Below are 16,782 nucleotides of genomic sequence, written 5' to 3'. Positions count from 1 at the left end.
GTGTATCGTGTTTTGTCTTGTTTTGCTCCTGAAACATTCATGCCAAAATTCAAATGTTCTTGCCCGGCCATCTTACTCGATTACTTTTCCTGTTCCACGGATCGTTTAGTGCGCATGCGCATAAATCTGTTTACAAAACGTTCGCTCGCAGAGACGCTGCTTGTGGCTTCAGTGGTTTTGGTGAGTGTGCGTTTATTACACAACTATCCACGATGTTCTGCAGGACACTGAAAGAATGCATCGATTTATGTAACCATAACATCTCAAATACGCCAAAATACTCTTGTCCTATTCAATGACAACATGTGTGTTGTGTTGAGCCACTAGGTAATGACCTTCATTACACGTATACCCGTATAATGAAGGTCATTATTTGTATGCTTTGTTGTCTTAATGACGGTTAAAAGGGCGGCTACTGGTTCAGCTATTTCAGTGACCTCATCTTTAAATGTTTGGTTAGGTCAGTAGTGAAAGAAATACTCAGATACTTGATTAGTTAAAAGTAGTAAATATAATGACAAGTAAAGTCCCAGCAATTAATGTTACTTCTTCTTTTTTAATAATAATTTTGTCATATAATAAATAAAGTAGGAACAAACAGGAAATACGATATCACACAACCACACACAGCAGCTGGACTAATAATGAAAATACCTGCACATTAATGACAATAATTATTAAGCCTGCTTAAGAAGGCAGATTTGTTCAGCATAAAGTACAGAAAAAACTGGATCAGGACTGATGGATTGTAAGTCCCATATCCTTTGAACAAGTGTGACAAATTGGGGTTTTAAAAGCTGGTAAAATTGATATATTATCATACATCTAGGATATTATTGGGTTATTATAAAAGATGTGTTAACATGTATGTAGCATGTTAATATTGTTTGAGCTAGTTTATATACTGTTGATGGATAGTTAAATCTGTTTTGAAGTTAATCGTGAATGAAAAAAAATCTGAAACTGTGTACAGTAAAAGTACTCATTGTGCAGTGTATAGTTATATAATCGGATGTTATTACTGATGAATGAAGATGTAAGCTGCATGTGAATTGGTTTCTGTTTGAGGTGGATATAATTAAGTACTGTTCGGTAATTTAATATAATATAAATTATATTTGAGAAGCTGATCATGTTATGTATGAAAAGTCTCCAAAGTAACAAGTAGTGAAGAAGAAACTAAAGGAAATACTCAAGTAAAGTGCAGCAGTAGTTACTTTAGAACAACAGAACGTGATCCTTCATCCCAGCATCGTCCAGGCATCTCATTATATATATATATATATATATATATATATATATATATATATATATATATATATATATATATATATATATATATATATATATACATATATATAATACGACTCTTTATTTATTAGATTTTTATCATTTTGTACAAAGTGTTAGGTAACACGATATCATGTTCGTAACTGGCAGTACCAGAGCTGACAGCTCCTCTCACTGCTTTCTCTTTAGACGCACGCATTCAGGGAATCTAGACTCTTCCTTGAGTTGCAGGCGTGGTCGTCTGTCTCTATTGGCTGCTGCTGTTATCGTTTTTTTTCAGCCCTTTGTCCTCCCTGTCCTTAAGTGTCAGAACACAAATTTATTTAGTTGATTTACTGTTTGAAACAGGATGAGCTTAATCCCAGGAGAATAACTATTTCTTCGCATTTCGGAAATGGAGACAAGTTAGTATATGACATTATTTCTTTTCAATCTGTTTACACTTCTGGAATATCTGCATTAATGTGTTAACTTTTGATTCTCAGTGTATAATACTGTGAACTTAATTTAATTTGTGCGTTTTCACTGTAATTTACCGCATGTGTTGTTGTCTTAACCACACACGAGAGCTTTGGGTGCATGTAGGAAGTTTGTTTGCAAAAGGAGAACTGTCATACTACAGTAAGATTATTAAGATAAGAATCACACCCTTTTATATTGCACACTCTTTAGGGTCTTATACATTAATATATTCCTATTTTATATTCCTATTTCAAGCACAGATAAAACTTGTCTAACTGATTAAACTGTAAGTATAACATTTTATCTGGGCCGTCTAACAATGATTAAAGATCCCAAGGTAATTTTCTCTCTTAAATCTGTAAAATAAAATGCAGTATGGCACAAGTGGGTTTAACTTTTACAGAAAATACTTTCTGTTTCTTTCTTTCAGTGAAATCTTGAGGGTGTTTGTAGTCAGAGGGTTAGTCTTTCTCCACGGTCCCGATGCTGGCTCTGTCCAGGTGTTCGACAGCTTTGAGGGGGAGACTGTCCCTGCGGTGCTCTGCCGTCTCTCTGGGGAGCACGACCATGAGCAGCCAGCCCTCCACCGCAGCCAGGCCCCAGTATCTAAGAACCCAGACTGCTCTGTTTCACCAAAGTGAAGCCAAAGCCAGTCCTGACCCAAACAAGCCCGCTTCAGGCAAGGACATAAGTGACTGCCTACACAGCTAGCTGTTCCTGGCCATAACCCAAACTTTAACCAAGTTGTAGACAGTGTTAGCAGCCGTGACCTGTGCACAGTGTTTCTCTGCTCTCCCCCCACTTTGTGCTCGAGTGACTCTAGACCTTCATGAAACTGAAGAGGGTTATGAAAGTGTACTAGTAGACAAAATAAATGAGTCATTCTATGATGTAATGATTTTATCTTTCTAGTGATGTATTTTCGTTGGATAAGAGCTATGAATAATCTTTGTGAATTTCACAGTTTGATCCACTGTTCATAGATGAATTGCTTCACTAATTGAAAAAAGCAGTATATTATACCGTAGCTGAAACGATAAGTCAATTAATCGATAAATTGATTGACGGAAAAAAAATCTGGATATCTTTGTACTTTGAAGTTAGTGAACAAAAAATATGTCACTTTTTCTTCCAGTAGGTTCTGACATTTTATAGACAAAACAGTCAAGAAAATAATCGACAGACACATTCGAAAATGAAAAACTGTTAGTTGCAGCTTACAATGACACTGCAAGATTTCTAATGAAATTCAAAGAAAAGCACAGTGACACAAGGTTAGTGGTCCCACAGGGACTCATTAAGAAAAAACAAGCTGCAGTCAAATATAGCATCTACATAGTTCTTGTCATGTTGAGCAGAAGCCCATCTCTTTTCAGAAAAAATGTAAGTTATTTAATGTCACGGATGAGCTTTAGATGAGAGTAAAGTGATAAGAGGCTGTGTTGATATACAGAAAACTACACAAGACAAAATATGCAAGCTGGGTCTTGTTGGTCTCTCGGTCTTGTTGGTGTCTCGGTCTGCTTGTGTTAGAGATAAGAGTGAAAGAAAGAGCAAATATCACCTAGTCTATTGGCAATGTTAAAGAAAACTGCAAAGTCTGTATTGTCAAAGCTAAGAATGTTTATTTTTCATTAAGAGCATGTGTGATATATATATGAGACATTTCTCTCCTCATGTTGTTGCCTGTTTGTGCTGCAGTGTTGTCCTCTGTGTCCGGGCTGGAGGGGGGTCTGTTCGGGATGGGGATGTGGTCGTTGGGTCTGGGTGCTGTCGGAGCTGCGCTGGCCGGGATCTTCCTGGCCAACACTGATCTGTGTCTTCCTAAAGCTGCTCAGGCGTCACTGGAGAACCTTGAAGGGGCTGACCTGCGCTCCACCATACAAGGTAGGAAGACTTTCTGATTGGCTGTTTAAAATGTCCCCCACTACTAAGCTTGTTAGTCTCAACAACGGCTGTTGTTAAACCCTTATGAGGAGAATTAACATTACATCAGCACAGAATCAGCCATTTCCAGTTTTCTTTCTCGGTGCATGTTTGTATGCATTGTACATGCACTCAATGAGGTTTTGTGTGGCATTTAAGGCAAAGCTGCTTTCTCAAATCTGCTGTTATTATAGATTAGATCACTGTAAAGTTCTTTGTCCAAAGCTAAAGGTAGAGTTCCTGTGGTATTTTAATACATGTAGATGTTTCATGTGACCATGAACATTTAGCTTTTTCTCTGTTTAAAGGCTGCATCTTTTATCTTCCACACAATAGGTAGATTTCATTTATGTATCAGTAAAACCCATAACATTCTTGTGCTTTCTTTTATCAGAGACATGTCAGCCTTGTTTTAGAAACCATGTCTTCTTGTTTTGTCTGCAGATGACAACGTCATCAAAGCAAAGAGCCTGTGGGAAAAGAACGGGGCTGTGGTCATGGCCGTTCGACGACCTGGATGATTTTTGTGCAGAGAGGTGATACAAAATGTTTCTGAATGATAGAGGAGAAGGTGTAACACATGACTCAGAGTTGAAATGAATACAGTGTATGTGATTAATATTTACCCTGCTGGTATTTCTGTCTCTCTCTTTCTTTCTGTAGGAGGCCTCTGAGCTGTCCTCTCTGCAGCCCCAGCTGGAAGAGCTTGGGGTCCCTCTGGTTGCTGTGGTGAAGGAAGACGTCGGCACAGAGATACAGGACTTCAGACCGCACTTCGCTGGGGACATCTACATAGATGAAAAGGTTAGGAGTGGTAGATAACATCAGATCTTCCAGAGCCACTGTTACTCTCCCTCCTCTCAGTCCATCTAAACTACAATCAAAATAGTCTAATTCTTTTTTTCAAATACCTTTTAAAGACTAAGGGCCCCTGCAGCACATACTGACACTCACAACCTGTCCCAACCTGTTTCTTTGCACTTTTGATGGTCTTCTACGACAGAGATAGTCAGAAAAACAGAAATTATTCACAGTCCGGAGACACAAGCTATTAAACAATTGATTAACAATCAAATTGTGGTGAATTCATTTTCTGTTTATTGACTAATTGTTTCAGCTCTTGTGAGATAAATAGTTTAGGTGTGGATCTACTAGTCAATTAGTTGAGTTTATATGGCTATTAGGGTGTTGGTTGAATGAGCAATTATCATATTTTTTATTGATCCTATTATGGGAACAGGCCATTAATCATTAGTTATTTCTGGGAAACAAAAATGAGTCAGATAGCTTGAGAACTAGATTTTAAGTTTTCATCTGCCAAGGGGCAACTTGAGAGTTGACAAATAAGGTGATTATGTTATTTGGGCTGTTAAATAAATCCACGAAGACATTTTATATAAGATAAGGCTGACTGAAACTTACCTGTGTGATTCTAGAAACTCTTCTACGGCCCGCTGCAGAGAAAGATGGGGGGTCTGGGTTTCATTCGCCTCGGGGTGTGGCAGAACTTCATGCGGGCCTGGAGGTCAGGTTACCAGGGCAACATGAACGGCGAGGGCTTCATCCTGGGTGGAGTGTTTGTCATCGGAGCAGAAGACCAGGTAAGTCTAACTCAAAGAGTTTTCACTCAATAAAGTTTTATAAAACTCTATTTTAACTGTATGTTGTATTTTTAGGGGATTCTACTGGAACACCGCGAGAAGGAGTTTGGCAATAAAGTCCAGATTGCTGATGTTTTAGAGGCTGTTAAGAAAATTGTACCAGTGAAATAAGTTGTTTTTTTCCTAAAACAAGTGTCATTTGAAATAGGTACACTGTATTTAGATCAAAACATAACTGCAGTTTTGACTTGACACGCTGAGATGCAGTCAAAGTCTGTCCATCACTGAAATATTATGACAATTATGTTCGTATTGACTAATATCACAACATACCTCTTTCTTTTGCACATTAATTTTCTGTTGGTTCGGTACAGAGCTAATATTATTTCAGGGTTTGTCACTGATTATACCTCTGCGGACACCTAGAAGCCAGTGTTTTTGAGACGGGTATTAAAAACAGGTAGTAAGGGACTTAAATGCCATTTAATTTAAGGTAATTTGAAGTCTGCCTTTTAGAAAAACACTTAATTAATCCAAAGGCTCGATTACACAATTGATGAATTATTCTTTAAGCTGTCTTTTAGTGGTACATTTGTAATAACGTTCCTATGTGTTGTCCTTGTTTGCCTCTCCTGGTCAGGCACCTGAATGGGCCTCCAACATGGCGGACCAGTGTGCGTGCAGTCTGTGTGTGTGATAATGACAACTTGAATCCAAACTCAACATTGAGAGGAGCAGGTTTGATGCTCAAACACATACAGGTTGAGCCGCTGTCGCCATGTTAAGGAGCGTTGGTGCTGCCTGAATGAAGCATGTGTGTGCTTGTGTGGAAGAGAGATTGTGTGCATCTGTGCATGTGAATAATAGCTTCAGAAATTTGAAGTAATAAATAAAGAAGACCTCATCAACACTTTGCTCCTGTGTGTAATTTGTTTTTAAGATTTCATCTGTATGTATATGATTCTACCAACCACTAAAAATGACAAATTCTGATTGGCTGGCAGATGTAGATCATTTTTTAGTATCTGGCATGTATAACGAGACACATTTGACAGGTTTTTGTTTGCCATTCTAAAATAGTAAGCAAATTTTGCTCATTTCATTTGTTTTACTGCATATTTAGTGCTGCTGGAAAGCTGACAAGCATCGATAATTAGCCATTAAATAAAACAGGAAAAAGTAGTATATGTAATATGGAAGTTCATGTTAGGAGGAAAAAGCAGGAGGACATTTGTTAAATATTGTTGAATTAAGCAGACAGGTTTGGACTTAAACGTTACATATTTTATTCTATTGCTCAGAGTAAAATACATTCCACATCAAGGAAATATATTTCAACACAATACAAAATAGAGGGAGAACACACTGTGCACCAACACTGACAGATCTTTGTGTAAGTTTTATGTACATGAGAACAAAAACGTTCATGGAGTGTTAAACATAATGGATTGTCTTTTCATATGATCTTCAACTAAACTAAACTGTTGGTATTTTATTCATATTTCCAATCTTTTAACTGTGTGTTAAAGATGTTGCTTTGCTATGTTTTTGGTGTGCTGATGAGTAACAGAGACCAAGTTGGGGACCTTTTCTGTAAACAAACATAATTAACAACAACATGTTTTTGCATGACAAAAGCCTGGAAAAAGGTCCACATGTTAAAGCTGGAACAAAAACTTTAAAAGCTACACACTTCTTCTCATACCCGTCTCATCTTTGGCTGGATCGTTTCGTGCAACATGTTAGAGGGTTGCAGCAAAGTCACAATCTGAGATACACGTTTACAAATGTACTTAATTGCTGACGAAAAACCTCCAGTTTTGTTCTTGATACTTGTGCGGCATAATTCCAAGAGCAGAAAAACAAAAAGGAAAAAAAGCATAAGCTAAAGCTAAAGCAACGTTGTTATGAGCAATGACATTTTTGAATAGATTAGATATAAATTCAGTCAACATCATCCAGCACCATAAACAAATACAATCGTCAATATACACAATCTTCAGGAGCTCCCTTTAAATAGCAACACAAAAACATCTAGTTCCTACAGCAGCACAGCAAGGGTTATATAGTGCAGTTTCATCCTCCGCAGGAAAACACCCCAAACGCAACGCGATAACTATGTGCTAATGATGCAGCCGTGGCTTATGTCAAATATTGGAATACATTAGTGATGCTAACTCTGAAACACCGTCCTGCAGTGCATGTGATCATGTCTCAGTGTTACAGAAGGGGGCAAGGGACTCTAACAGTAGCGATTGTCTCTGGGTTAAGTGTTGAAATGAAAATATGAATGATGGTGGAAAGTTAAACTTGAAGAAGAGTTTCATTCCAAAATGAAATATCCATCATTTAAAAATAATACAAAGACATCCATATTCTCATACAGAAGTGAGGAGTCGTATCAAGACGGTATTTGAGGATAGGGTTGTATCTGTTAACAAAATGTTCTGGATAGCTGTTTGTAATTAAACCCTTCAATTTCAGGATCATATATAAACATAATCAGAGTCAATTTCTGTTAAGAAGTTGATAATTGTGCTGTTGCTACAGTCCCGTAACCCCCACAATCAGTATACTTTTAATAAATGTTCAACTTCAAATTTTACAAACATGAACTCAAGTGACTTCAGATGCTTGAACAGTCTCACTGTTAGGTGTACTTTTCTTTGTCTAACAAACAGAAAACATCACTTTACACAAACATTGAAACATAGTTGGTAATCTGTGACTGTGTCCACTGTGTCAAGTTAAATCCCACTGGAAGACCGCTCCTCTAATCTGAGAACTCATTAGCCCTGGGGGTGCACCTGCTCATTAGCAGCAAACTCTGTGCTCTGGTAGAACGAGCGGCCGACATTGTCTTCCGATGCATATATGGGGCTATCTGGTGGATTCACTAACAGAGGCACACCTTGAATTTAAAATCCCCTCAAACTTCTCATGCATTTGTGTTCAATAAAATATTGTATATCATATATATATGTATATTTATAAATATATCCAAGAAAAATATATACTTATTGTTGCATAATCCAGACAGACAACCAAGGGATAAATTCTGCTGATATTTCTTCACTTACACAATCATCACTATCTAACCACACGTCATGTGTTCGGGCGACAATGTGAATGAATTTATTTCATCAACGAAGCTCAAACTCAGCCAAACTGACCACTTTTACAAAGCCACAACAAAGACTGGGCAGACACCAACTGCTGCACCTAGAGATAAACATTTAGTATTTTGACTTTGTCACGCAACATTAGCCACTTTCATTTGGTACAATGGGACATCAACGGCTGCAGTGGTAAAGGCAGTTTTGCAGATGGCTAGCTTGCTGCTGCACATAGAAACCCTGCATGTCCGACTTTAAGGAAGTGAAATTAGACAGCTTTGACTTCTTTCATTGTGCTAAAGCAATCCTTCAGTTCGAGTGTGGACATTTGAACCAACACAATCTGAGAAACAAAGTTTTCACAACGGAGATACATTGCTGCCCGTCTTCTGCACACGACTGAATTTAAAACACACAAATTGCAAAATTCAGATAATTTCGTCTCACTAACAACAGACACTACCAACTATATTCCTCCACCTGACAACCACCAAACAAGCACCAAACAAGCAACTACAACAATCTAATATTTCATTAATATGTCAATAAAGATAGCGGCTGCACTAGTTCCTAAAGTGATCTCAAATGATAAAAGGCCTTGAAAAACAGACTGACACTGCCATGGCAACAGTACATATTTATGTTGATAAAAAGCACACTCTGTTCACTGATTCACTTTATGGCTGTGCTTTTTGAGCTTTTGGAGTATCATTTCTATTTTCTTTGCCACATTGTACCAAGAACCTAATTACTTGTTCTATGAATATGGAGGGAAATAAGTACACTTCAGGAGAGTTGAAGAGAGAAAGAAAGCTGCACTGGTTCACAAACAGTACAACAAAGGATTGGTATTTCCAGTAAAACTACATGGTGGAACTACAAGGAGGAACTTAATTGGTGGCAATCATTTCAACACACTTAACTCAGTGTGTAAAAGCTCAAAAATAGAATATGCAAAGCTGACTAGCCAGGAATTGGAAAGAGGAAATCTAAATGAAATGAGGGGGGCACAAGGAAAATAAGTGACAATCAGAAGCAATTACATACACACCCTAACCTGAATGCAATATGAAATATTGGTGAGTGACACACAAGTCAGTAACTTCATTAATAGCTTTCACCTCGACACAAAAAAACACTAAAAAACATGGGTCAGCTTTACTTTTCTAAGGAGTGTCATCTAGGTACAGAGAGAACTGTCAGTGATCTTCCTTCAACAATCAACACCCTAACCTTCTACTGTTACATTTGGAGCAGCTCCACGCAGTTAAATTCAAAAAACAAATGCAGCAACACAACAACGAAAAACATAAATAAATTCAGTTTTGCCCTCCCACTTGTGCCCTCAGGACAACAGACGTGTATATGCGTGCGTGTGCGTGTTGATGTGTTGGCTGGTCCTACAGGCCCTTGTTGAAGTAGACGGTGTTGGTGTTGGGACTGGTCTGTCGTATCCTCTCCTGCAGATCTGCTTCCAGCCCGCTCACACTCATAGAGCTACAAAGAGATTGTTAAACACGATTAAAACGCTGCTAACATGTGAGATGACACTGTGTGTACAAGTTTGACAGCTCCTCCAAGGTGAGTGTGTGGCTGTTGGTACCTTTTCTGTGGGAAGAGGGCGCAGCACAAAGGAGTTGCAAACACCAGGCTGAAAACAAGATTATAAAAAGGGTGGTTTTAGACAGTGTCACTCTTTCTTTTCAAAGTACAGATAATAGAGTCCATTATGTGTAATTTACTTACCACAAACCGACGAGCCCCACCTGGACCGGAGCGTTTAGAATTGGGAATCGCTGCAGGGAGACAATGTAAAGTTCAATATTTGACCACATGTCTGTCTGCATGGACATAAGAATTCAATGTATGTGTAACACGTGGAATGCAAAAGGTCTCTTTTCAGCCTCACAAAACACAGAGCAGGCTGACCCAGTAAATCCACTGAGTAAAAAAACAAAAAGAGTATGACAGTCATGCATGCAGTCTGCTTACCTTCATGAAAGCCCTCTTCTCCAGGGCATTCATTATAACAGGGGGAATGGCTGTAAAAAAATAAAAATCAACCAGGTTTAGTGTCCCGTTTAATGAAAGATCATTTCAAACATAATTATGCTTTAGTGTGCGTCTAACAGGGTGAGAGTATTCTCTCTCATGCCATTAACTACGTTATGTTTTAGATCAACAAGCAAAAACAGTAGATATAATGGCGACTTTACCCATTGCTGGCACTGCCATGCCGATCCTCGACACCACCACCTGCATAATGGCCTGCTTGGCAGCATTGGCAGACTCTCCTAACCTGTTTCCATTCTCATCCATCACAGGGATACCGTACTTCAACTCCCTAGAAGAAACAAAAACTAAAGTCATGTAGAGCAGCAGCCGTCAGAGTTCATAAAAGCTCTTGAGTGAACAAAGCAGAGGGGTTCGGCTTTTTATGAGACCTCACCTCTGTCTCATGAAGGGAATGTTGATACAGTTAGCAGCAGCGACAGCAGCGAAGGGGACGAACCGGCTCGCGATGGGGGGGAGACGCTGCAAAGATGCAGAATCAAAAACACATTCAGACAGCCTGTTTCTGTTTTACTCCACCTGTTTATTCACTTGAAACACAGGCATTACCGTAGCTAGAGACTTGAAACCCAGGGCAGTGACCACAGCTCCGGTAGTAGCACTGATGTAGGCTGCACCAAGTTGACTGCGAAGAGACAGATTGGATGCGTATCGCACATTAATAACCAACTTATTTTTCAACATTTTCACACATCATAAAAATACAGCATGTGAAGTCTGTGGCTGACAATCAGTGACACTAAAGTAGAACATTTCAAAATAGAGTTGCTTCAGTAAGGATGCAGATTCATGCGTTGTTTGGGTGTGCAAAGGTAATAAACAAATGCTTCCTCACAAATTATCATAACTTTGAGGAAGCCACTAGAACATTTATCCTCAATGACATGCTTAATACATGAATATGAATTTGATGCAGTTCAGTTGGCATGACATCAACCGGGAGCATAAAACCTATATGTCAGCATGAGTGCATGGTTACGTGGGGCTGAACGTGCTTAACTGTGGGACGTTATACCGCTGTGAGGGAAGGGGAGAGGACAGCAGCTCCCACAGCCTCCTTACAGACACTAGATTAGAGGGAGGACAGGAAAGATCTAGGGTGGGAGTGAAGTGAGAAGTCCTCCCTACTTCACGGTCATGGCGGCATCTCCACTGCGGTTGGTGTAGTTGACGACGGCGTTGAAGGACTGGTTAACCCACTGCCAGAACACCACAGCCGGAGTAGTCCTGTAAACAAGAGGGGACAACAACAGTGTGTTTGAGGAAGTTAGATTCCACAGAGTGTACAGCAACAATTACAATGTTTAGCACGGCAGCAAAAGAGTTTTGTCATGTTAGAGCATACAAGCAAAAAGACCATACTGTCTCCAGTCCACTCAATAGAAAGAGTTTGGAATATTTATCATAATAACTTCCATGCATGTACCCTCAATCATTGCTTGTTTCACTCTGTTACTACAAATTATTTACAACCCAGCAGTTAAGTTTTGATTAAAGCTGGTAGATAAAGATTAAGAACCATCTGTTAGTGGAGCATAGTGAACCACAAAACCACAGCGCTAGAGCTAGAGATGTTTTTTCTTATTTCCTTCTGCTAAGAAATCGTCTATCATCAATGTTAATCAAGCCAGTGGTTTATTTTTTTAGCCCCAAATAACAGGTTTGTTATCTCAGATAGCTTAACCCTTTATACATACAACACCCTCAATCCATGTTGCTGTTAAACAGTGAAACATACTGCATTTATACTTGTCCCTTTAGGACTAAATAAGATATGGATGTCTGTTTTGGTTTAAATCGATCAGTACAGGTTAACTTACAAGTGTTTTGTCTTTCATTTGATTAATAATCAGATGTTTTGCCTTTATTTTATTTATTGTGCCAATTATTACTGTTTAAAGCCACCATGTGCAGAATAAGAAATGTCATACTTTGGCTCCATCCAGTGGCAGTATGCACAAATGACACTGTGATATCTCATTAATCACTTGTCTCATCACCAGACAAAACTCCCAAATTAATAAAATTCTAATTATGTTAAATATAAATGTTAAATAAATTAACAAGACATCATGAAATAATCAAGAAATATGGACAAAATATAAGATACAGTCATGAAATTTCCATGAAATATTAAGCAACACTTTTCAATTCTGCTTATATTTGTGATAACTTGGTTTATTGCAGATCATTTTTTAAATCTAATTACAGGAGTTTTTATTTGAAAATGTCTCTTTTCCAAAGCCTGTTTTGCAAATTTATTTTCATGTTGTGAAGCTTTTATTTCAAATCGCCATTTTTTTCCAGTGACTATTTTATTTCTAAAAAACTTGCACCTTTTGCTTTAATCTAAATGAGACTGAATAATTTCTTATTTATTCATTTGATATTAACCACTTCCTAAAATCTCCGTACCTGTCATTTTCACTTGATAAATATCTCAAACTATTAGTCTGATTACTTTTTGTTGTTTATCAATTTGTTGTTTCAGCTCAACATTATCACATGACCTCACTGTCCAATGATTCATCAGCATTCAGCAGTGAGTGACATTTTTATTCTTTAAGAGGATTTTCACTCTGTACAGGGATTAAAATTTCTATTTCTATGCAGTGTTGTAAGCTGTGATACATTCATATCTCCTGGATACTGTATCATACTCAGCACATTTCTGTTTTCCTATATCTTCGACTTTCTGTTTTCTATTTTGATGAAGCCATTTTCAGGTTAGTGTTTAGGAGACATTGAACCATGTGTTGAAACCTCTGCTGTACCTGTAGAAGGTGAGCATGGAGCCTGTGATGGACATGTTCATCGGCACCTGAGCGGACATCCGGCCAATCACAACCATCTTCTCTCCCGTGTCAGGGTGGAAGGCGGAGTCGTAGATGTACTTGGCTCTCCAGAGCTCATCCTCCGTCAAACCAGGCTTCGCGATCCCGGCTCTGAAGAAGTCAAAACAGTGGATTGATGTAATATTTTCCACAAATTTAAAAGCAGCAGACACTCAAACACAAAACATGCATTTCCCACAACCTAGTTATGCCTCTTCACATTTATCTACATGAAATATGATAAAAACAGATTTTCATCTCCAAGTAGCATCTCCATTTCAGTGAAAATGACACAACTAGCCACACCAATTCTCATTTCCATTCATGCCGCACACAACTTCTCTAACATGATAATTGATACTCCTATTCTATCCTCTTGTTGCCTACCTGTAGTCCTCCATGATCACTCTGGCCTCCTCCAAAGTCTCAGAGGACAGCAGGACGTTCCTGGGATCTGTGACCATGAAGAAGTGCTTGGCGCGCCCCATAAATGTGCCTTGGTCCCATCTTGGCTCCTTGATGTTTATGTTGAGGGACAGCTCTTCAGACATCCTGGCTTTCTGTAATCAATAGCAGACATGTTTATTAGTATTCAAACTATGTTACAAATCCACGCTGGATTGACATGTGAATAAAAGTGTAGCATTTTGAGAGTATTTCAGAGGCAGTTTTACATTTTGTCATATCAGATGGATAAACAAACAAGGAGGTCCAGTTATGTACTGTAATGTACTTCACAGGCTGGGCCTGTAACGATAACATAACCATACTGTTAAAATACTTTACTTTGACAAATATGTAAAGCACATGCATTTCAACAAGATATTTTGAAGCCAAAATTCTCTGATGAATGATTTCTCAAGACAAGAACTTTGTCTAAAAAAATTAAGTTTAGTCTAATTTGTCACGCATACATGCTCCTTACTATATTGCACATCATACATATATATATATATATTTATAAATAGATCCACATTTTTTTTTACTTATTCTTGCATATTTCAGACAGACAACACAGGGATAAATTCAGCTCATATTTCCTCACTTATATAATCATCACTATCTAACCACAGTAGACAGTCATGTGTTTGGAAGACAATGTGAATGAATTTAATCACAGAAGTTCAAATAATTATTTTTTTTTAGACTAGACTTATGTTATTTAGACAAAGTTCTTGTGTTGAGAAATCATTCATCTGAGAAGTTGGCTTCATAAATATTTTGTTGAAATGCATGTGCTGTCCATATTTGTCAAAGTAAAGTATTTTAACAGTATGGTTATGGTATCGCTAGAGGCCCATCCTGTGAAGTACATTAGAGTACATAACTGGTTATTAATTAGATGTTTGAAATAACAATAAAAACATTCAGAGACCTTCATGAGGTTCAAAGGTATACTGTAGATATAAATGTTAAATAAAAGTTTATGCAAGAAAAATCTTGCAAATTTATTCGGCGACCCTCGAAAAATCCCCTGCAACCCACCTTTGGGTCCCGACCCAGTCTTTGGGAATGACTGCTTTATACAGTACCATCAATAAGGGTTGAAAAACTAATAATTTACATTACCGATTAATGTCAGAAAGTTGTGAAAAGGGTTCGATATGATTTCTTAAAGCCAACAGTGACTACTTGAATTTGTGTTTTGTCAGACCAACAGTCCGAAACCAAAAGGTATTCAGTTTACTGTCACTTAAGACAACAAAAAGCACGCATCATCACATTTGAGGAGTTGGGACAAGTGAATATGAGACATTTTTACTTGGAAATGAGGAACCGTTGCCCATTACTTTTCTGTTAATCTGTTGTTTGGGCTCTTTACGTTTGTACATAGTCAGTAAGTGTAAAGGTCACGTCTGTGTGTGAGCACAAACACTAAACTATTACAGGAATGTTTTACATGTCATTGTTTAAGCAGCAGCCCTGCAGTGTTCAGGCCTTGACAAGAACGGATTCCTGGTTATATCTGCAAACTGCAAATGCAAGAACATAACGTTCCCTCCGGGGCGAGATAAAGACTGATATGGTGGACTCCAAGGAGACACAAACACTGAATATTTTAGTTTGATTGTTTTGCTCCTCTCAAGTACACTTTCACCTTAAAGTCAAAACATCTAGGGTTAAGCTGATTACTGAGTGTCACATTGCAGGCAGCTGATCAATGTCATCTCTCTGCCTTGTTTACATTGTTATGCATGTTATTGTTTCTGTCTTTACCATGTAAAGTGCCTTTGAGTACCTTTTAAATAAAATATCTTACTATTATTATTATAATATAAACCACGTGACACACACAGTGTCAGGTGGGGACGGTGACGTCACGACTCGCTGCCCGGTGTTTCAGTTCTGCTGGTCCCTCTCACTGAGAGGCTCTCAGCTAGCTTGCTAGCTAGGCAGCTGGTAGTACCATTGAAACACCCCCCACACACTGGAGACAGAAATACTGGAAAAAGGGGACATTTAGATCTAATACAAAGTCATATGTTAAGCTAGACTGAGACAATATAACAGCCTTTTCCACGCCACCAAAACAAGCCATTTCAGTGCTCTCTTGGTAAGCTAGCTAAGTGGTTTACAAGCTAGCTAATATGCTAGCTATTAATTTAGTTAACGTTGAAAGGGCACACATTGAGGCGGAGTAAACACTGGCTTAGTGGAATAGTGCTTTATCGTTTTAATTCATTAAATAAGTGAATGCAGTCAGCAATGACACGTACCTGCTTGGCTTTCTTTTTCCAAAATGTAGTTATGACCTCTCAATATCACAGCGCCACTGTGGACCTATGCTGCCTTCCGGTGCATTTACAAGTATCGTAAAACACAGAGTCGCCGCAAATGACTATACTTACCTTATATTATCCTTCTATAACGTAACATATTAGTTTGGTGTACACTGTTTACATGTCTCTGCTGCAATTAATCACAACACTTCCTTGTATATTTGTATTTAATAGGTGTTGCATATTTTCTATTTTTAATTCAGTTTTTAAATTTAGTTTTATATACCTTTTTTTTAGCTTTAACTATTCTTTGTCCCTGTCCTTTTTTTTCCTGCTGCAAGGACCGAATTTCAACTCTGGAGTTAAATTATAGGCGTTTCTTATATTGTGATTTTCTTCACTCTGTTGGTTGCAGCATTATTACTTTTTTTGTGGGAGAAATCAACTCAAAAATCGATCAAACACTGTCGCACAAGGTAGGATTGGAAAATCGGAGCTTCGTGGAGGCCTTTGAAGGCAGCACAGTGCAGTGACATAGTAGGGGCGTTGTTCGTCATGGAGGATGTGAGTTGTTGGAAACCTCTGGGCGTTGAAGGTAGAAAACACATGATTGGCTAAGAAACAGCTGACTGGCTCAAGCATTTGCTATTACACTTAAATTAATTTAGGCCCAGGTAAGCGTAGCATGCTGTTTTCTTTCTTTTTTTGTTTATCTTAGTTGTATTTATAGTATCTCTTTTAAAAACAATTATGATTTATA

At 38.2% G+C, this 16,782-nt stretch overlaps 2 protein-coding genes across 5 annotated transcripts; one reads left to right on the top strand and one right to left on the bottom strand.

Annotated features, from left to right (window-relative positions):
- Positions 1–139: 139 nt before the first annotated feature.
- LOC129092263 (peroxiredoxin-like 2A) lies at positions 140–6,183 on the top strand. 4 transcript variants are annotated; one of them, XM_054600139.1, is made up of 7 exons: positions 163–180; positions 2,183–2,431; positions 3,454–3,639; positions 4,123–4,214; positions 4,342–4,482; positions 5,115–5,279; positions 5,355–6,183. In XM_054600139.1, the coding sequence occupies exons 2-7, from the start codon at positions 2,236–2,238 to the stop codon at positions 5,448–5,450; spliced, it is 876 nt and encodes a 291-aa protein (XP_054456114.1). In that variant the 5' UTR covers positions 163–180; positions 2,183–2,235; the 3' UTR covers positions 5,451–6,183. The 4 variants fall into 4 exon arrangements, with proteins under 4 accessions (XP_054456116.1, XP_054456114.1, XP_054456115.1 ...); XM_054600138.1 differs by lacking the exon at positions 163–180 and adding an exon at positions 1,645–1,694; XM_054600141.1 differs by lacking the exon at positions 2,183–2,431 and having other exon boundaries at positions 140–180.
- Positions 6,184–6,547: 364 nt separating this feature from the next.
- Positions 6,548–16,110, bottom strand: sfxn3 (sideroflexin 3). Its single transcript, XM_054599888.1, has 11 exons — positions 16,020–16,110; positions 13,690–13,862; positions 13,243–13,413; positions 11,597–11,695; positions 11,018–11,093; positions 10,845–10,930; positions 10,612–10,739; positions 10,388–10,437; positions 10,142–10,191; positions 9,999–10,046; positions 6,548–9,892 (listed from the first exon to the last, which is right to left on the bottom strand). Exons 2-11 carry the CDS (start codon positions 13,851–13,853, stop codon positions 9,796–9,798), a joined length of 969 nt encoding a protein of 322 aa, XP_054455863.1. The 5' UTR covers positions 13,854–13,862; positions 16,020–16,110; the 3' UTR covers positions 6,548–9,795.
- Positions 16,111–16,782: the final 672 nt, after the last annotated feature.

The sequence above is a fragment of the Anoplopoma fimbria genome, chromosome 6, assembly GCF_027596085.1.
Source record: "Anoplopoma fimbria isolate UVic2021 breed Golden Eagle Sablefish chromosome 6, Afim_UVic_2022, whole genome shotgun sequence".
NCBI classification, from domain to species: Eukaryota; Metazoa; Chordata; class Actinopteri; order Perciformes; family Anoplopomatidae; genus Anoplopoma; species Anoplopoma fimbria.
Note: the sequence above shows the minus strand (reverse complement) of the source record. Positions and strands in the feature narration are given on the sequence as shown.